The sequence below is a fragment of the Nyctereutes procyonoides genome, unplaced genomic scaffold (genome assembly GCF_905146905.1).
Source record: "Nyctereutes procyonoides isolate TBG_1078 unplaced genomic scaffold, NYPRO_anot_genome, whole genome shotgun sequence".
Classification (NCBI taxonomy): domain Eukaryota; kingdom Metazoa; phylum Chordata; class Mammalia; order Carnivora; family Canidae; genus Nyctereutes; species Nyctereutes procyonoides.
In genome coordinates, this window is record NW_026575142.1 from 35,901,566 (window position 1) to 35,907,063 (window position 5,498).

Genomic DNA, 5,498 nt, shown 5'->3' on the forward strand with positions numbered 1-5,498 from the left:
CACCAAGAAGCAAATTGTTGCTCAAGTATCTCTTTCTTATTTGACTGCCTCGGAACCAAATTGAGTAAAAGGTGATATAAGCAAATGTACACCACCTTCTTGCTTCATTGCCCTTATTGTCAGCGTCATGTTCCCCAAAGGGCTTTCTAGGCGAGAGGAAGCAAAATAGAAAACTTGAATAATCCAAACTGTTCAAAAATCTATAAATACATCAATTTTTAAAGTAACTTCTTTTTTTCCTTTTCAAAATGTTAGAGTTTTACCTTATTATCCATTTTCTTTTCACAGTGATGCAATTTCTCATCGGGGTTTTAGCAAATGGCATCATTGTGGTGGTGAATGGCACTGAGTTGATCAAGCAGAGAAAGATGATTCCCTTGGCTCTCCTTCTTTGCTGTCTGGCGATTTCCAGGATTTGTCTACAGTTGGTCATCCTCTGCATGAATCTGGGTACTCTCTTCTTGATTGAAGTCCCCCTACTTGCTGATAATTTTGTAATTTTCGTGTTTGTAAATGAATTGGGACTTTGGTTCGCCACATGGCTTGGTGTTTACTACTGCGCCAAGATTGCCCCCATAACTCACTCATTCTTCTTCTGGTTGAAGATAAGGATATCCAAGTGGATGCCATGGCTGATCCTCGGGTCCATGATGTATGTATCCGTCCCTTCTGTTTTCTGCAGCAAACAGATATGGGTTCATTCCCAAAACGTTTTGTCCAGGCTTTTTTCCCCAAACGCAACTCAAATCAAAGAAACATCTGCTTTACAGATTGTCTTTCTTATTAGGTTATTATTGCCGCTGCTTATCTTCCTCAGTTCCACCCTGCTTTTGATATTTTCCCTGGGGAGACACACCTGGCAGATGAGAAACACAGCAACAGGCCCCAGGGACCCTAGCACAGGTGTCCACGTGAGCGCGATCCTGTCCGTTCTATCCTTCCTGGTCCTCTGCCTCTCCCACTACATGGCAGCTGCTTTGCTCTCTTTTCAGATCTTTCAGCTCAGAAGCCTCGTCTTTCTGTTCTGTCTCTGGGTGTTTGGGTCCTATCCTTCTGGACACTCTATGATCTTAATTTTAGGAAATCCTAAACTGAAACAAAATGCAAAGAAACTCCTCCTCCACGGGAAGTGCTGCCAGTGAGAGAGAACTTTGATCCATGGGAAGAACCAGGGAGTCTATGCGTTCACAGTGCCTGCCATGCCTCCCTCCGTCAAACAAAGCAGTCTGCGCATAAATACACAAAACATCATCTAAAGACTGTTAGTCCAACCTCAGGCATTTTCATGGATTTTCTTCTTTTACAAAGGGTTAAATTGATTTTCAAAGCACAACAAACACACACTGGCAGATTACATCAATGTCAATATCCTGGTTATGATATTAGACTGTTGGCTTGCAAGATATTACCTCATTGGGAAAGCCTGGGTAAGTGGTACAAGGATCTATCTGTATTAGTCCTCACAACTGCATGTGAATCAACAATTGTCTCAAGATAAAAAGTTTAAAGAAAAAGAAAAGGATGTTTGAGCTTGTAATGTTCAAAAGATGCATGAATGCCATGGGGTGCCTGCGCATCTGACACCTCATCTTAGATGCTCTATCCTGCAAGGCCTGGCTGCTCCTTCCTTGTCTACTTGCAGATTATTTTTGCTCTGTTTGTTAGTCACAGACAATGGAACCATTCTCCCTCATCAGATCTGAGAGGAAGCTGAGGACAAGCTGGCTCTCTCTGTCCTGTGTAAGCTTGCTCACTGACTCCATACTGCTGAGATGCTAGATGCCATGTTGACATGTCCCATCAACTGCTTAAAAAAAAAAAGGCAGATGGAAAAGGAAGAGGAATCCAGGGCTGGATTTTCCATTTCCCCTAATTGGGCACACTGACCAGAAAATAGCTTGCAAAGATGTTTCCTTTTGCATTTGCGTGGTGAGCTTTGGGACCTTTTCAACCGATGGTAACAAATTAGAACTCCTACCACATTTCATGTCTTCCCAAGGAAGCAACATCAGTAGGTGGGTGGGCTGGGGGTGTCTCCATCTGCTTCAAGTCACAGATACATGTTCTATTTGAGTGATGATTTTAGATGCTAAGATATATATGTATTTCTAAAACAGCTTCAGAACCCTTTTGCTTCCAGCAAAGAAAAAAAGATGCTCTTCAGTTTGGCTATAGCTTGCAGTTCACGTGATGATGGAAAGCGTGTTTCGGTTTGGGTTTGCCAATTGCCAAGAATGCAGATTCAAAGAGTAGTTTACAAGCCTGAGACGCGCAGGCTTGGTTGTACTAAACTAACAGAGGTCTTTGCTTCAGAAGATGCAGGAAAGCATTTATCTTCTTGGATGTGGAAACCGAGTTCAGAGACTGCTGTCCTCTACCATGCATCTCATCCTTCATTCCCCAAGGAGCAAATTAACAGCCTCCATCTTCCTGCCATTTCATTTTCCTTCGTCCCAGTAGGTGGGAAGGTTTGTAACTAATGGTGCACACAGGCAGCCAGCTCGGGGAACAACAGTTGTGTCCTGCAGGAGATTATGGCTCCTGCTTTGAGAAGAGACAGTGAAGAGTTACTTTTATTTTCTGTGCATCTCAAGTTTAGATACCGGCTCTTTGAATCATGCATGGTGTGTACACAAGTAGGTGGATAGAGAGAAAGAGAGTGGGGGCAATTTCAAACATTCCGGAAGAAACTCGTAAATATACAACTCTCGTGTGCTTTTTTCCTCAGACCAAATTCTGATTCCATTTCATGCAACTTATGCTTTTATAATCCTAGTAGATGAGATGAGTATTAAGGTAAAACTGTTTGTATCCTTAGAAGTTACCAAGGAGTTATAAAAAAAGAGAAGGCATGCTAAAGAAAACTATTCTAGAAACCTTTTCACAGTCTACTTTCCTAGAAATATTTCTTCCAGAAATGTTGCCTAGCTATCACATTGATGGATATTGTGTAGGACGCTAATTGCTCCATCATAGAAGCAAAACAGACTCAGCCTGTGGTTTCTCTCTAGCAGCCTCGTCTGGATTCCTTAGCCTGGACAGATTGTTTTCATCCCAGCCATCTAGCATGGGTTAGCCTCTGTAGTGATGCAGATTCTTCCTCTACCCTACCTCTCCATCTGTAGGGGTGGACTGGCCATCGTGGCCCCTGTGAGCCTTGGTTGGGGGTCACATGTCCGTGGGTCAGGGCAGAGTGCTCTGCACTCTTCACCCCCTGCCTAGGGCCCCCAGTTTGGAGGAGATCCAGCACCCCTACTCAGACAAGGGCAGAAGAGGATGGACTATCACGCAGGCTCTTACTGAGATGGGAGCCAGCACAGTACCCCATTCCATTTCAGATAGGGGCTCAGAAAATGGGCCAAACCAGAATGCAAGACTTGCTGCATCGTGTCCCACTCCCCTTTCTGACATTGACTTCTTTGGGGGTCAAAATTGCAGGGTTTCTCCACAGCTTCCCATGACTAAGCATGGTGGTGAAAGGCAACTCTAGGCGCACAGATTAATATAGTTTTTGAAATATAAATGCTGTAACAATTTGAATATTAAAAAATAAATGCAATAGTCTTAAAAGTCTCACAAATTACAAATGCCTTTTAAATCATCCTTCATTCGAATATAAAAACTACTTAAATGTAGAATGATCTGGACCTGAACATGCTAGGAACATATTAGCTTTTAATGTCTACCAGTCTTCAGGCTGATGACCACTCATTCCAGATAGATCATATGCCATGTCGTATCCTTAAGTATAGTCATACTCATCAGACTATGAATATTCTAATCCTAGGCTTGGGGAACATGGTTGCCATAACTTTTGCCCACACAGACTTACATCTCTTTGGATAACAAGAGGGACAGGTAGTCAGAAATATCCAAGAGAGAAAGAAGCCAGGCAAATCGTCCAAATCGACTCTGGCAATCAACAGGCTAACAGATGTTACAAGCAGATGGCACCCATACTGGAGAAAGCTCCAAGAGACAGGGGTAGGGAACCCCACATGTTTTAAAAAGTGTCCAGCTAGGGTATGAGTTTGGAAATCAGATTAGAGATCAAATTAACACGAACCTAATATCAATAGTATATTCTTTTAAAAAATTATTATTTTGCAACCCAAAAATTGCAGACTGTCATCTGAAACCTTAATGCCAGGGGAAAGGGTAGGTACTGGGGAAATCTGCTTCAATGAACAGAAAATATTAAGCTTTGGGGGACAGTCCACATAAATTCAGATGGCTGGTGGTCATTTGCTTCACTACCTTTCTGTAGAAAGACAGCATCTCCCTCTCCTCCCTTGCTACATAGAAGTACCTGATTTATACCTTCACAGGATTAAATACTGATTGCTTTTAAGATATTGATGTAAACATTTGGCTTCATATCTGTGACATCTGGATCTACTTCATTCTGGCTGGAGGTCAGGAGTTGGTGATTTTATCCTATAATTTAAAACATATTCAAATCAGTGAAGTGTGGGTTTCCTTTTTTCGGTTGTTTTATTAGTTTCTATTTTAAACAATTCTCCACAAGATCATCAACATGACATAATATTAAGTAAAACGGCCACTTATATGTCTGAAAATATGTCCTTTTTTAAAGATGATGACCAAAAATTCATTTTATGTAAACCTCAACATTCTTGAGAAAAGAGATTCACTGTGACTCTCTATTTTTGAGGCTGGAATGCATGTACCTAAGTGAAATCTTCAGCTTCTTATAATAAACTCTCCTCTTCTCAGAGATTTGTGTAAGCAATTCATATAAGTACCTGCTGATGAATAACTGGGTAGAATTGGAATTTGGGAATATCTGAGGTCCTGTAGCTAAACAGGGCTAAACGCTTGGTAAGCCTGCTCTGGATGACCTAAATTCCAGAACCACTGGGGAAACCAGATTCTTCTGAAAATAGGCAGGTGGAAAAGGATTTGGAAAATAAATAAGTGGCTAACAATGGGATAGGATATTACATTACTAAATATATGGATTGCCCTCTGGCCGTAAACCCACTCATTTAGAAAGCAGATGTTGTACTTGTGATTGTAAATTAATGTTTTACTCCACTTAAAACCTAGGCAATTGGCTTCCAGAGAACATTGACCAGATATGGCCAGGAAGCTCAGTTTCATGATAAATATTCTCCAGCACATTCACTGCTCCTTGTCTGCTCTAATGCTTGGAATTCTTGAAACAAGGACTTGTGCCTTTGATCACAGAGGCATGATGTTTTTAATGGCACTGGTTGATGATAGATCTGGAAAACAGGCTCTGTGGAAGGAGAGAGGAGACCTTGAGCATAATATTTTAGATTCGGGAACCTAAGTGGATTTGTATAATACCATAAAAAAATAGATAATTCGTCCACACACAAGCCAAACCACTGTGTTTCCAGGCTGATAACCTGGCTTCCCCTGTTCTCGCTAAAACCACACCTGCTGTTTTGGTCATTTAAGCAACCTCTGTGCAATGCAGTAAGCATAGTCATGAGCTGGTCCTCTCTTCC

The 5,498-nt window shown here is 41.7% G+C and overlaps 1 protein-coding gene across 1 annotated transcript; it reads left to right on the top strand.

Moving 5' to 3' along the window:
- Positions 1-248: 248 nt before the first annotated feature.
- Positions 249-1,142, top strand: TAS2R1 (taste 2 receptor member 1). The gene has a single exon (XM_055307721.1). It carries the CDS (start codon positions 249-251, stop codon positions 1,140-1,142), a length of 894 nt encoding a protein of 297 aa, XP_055163696.1.
- Positions 1,143-5,498: the final 4,356 nt, after the last annotated feature.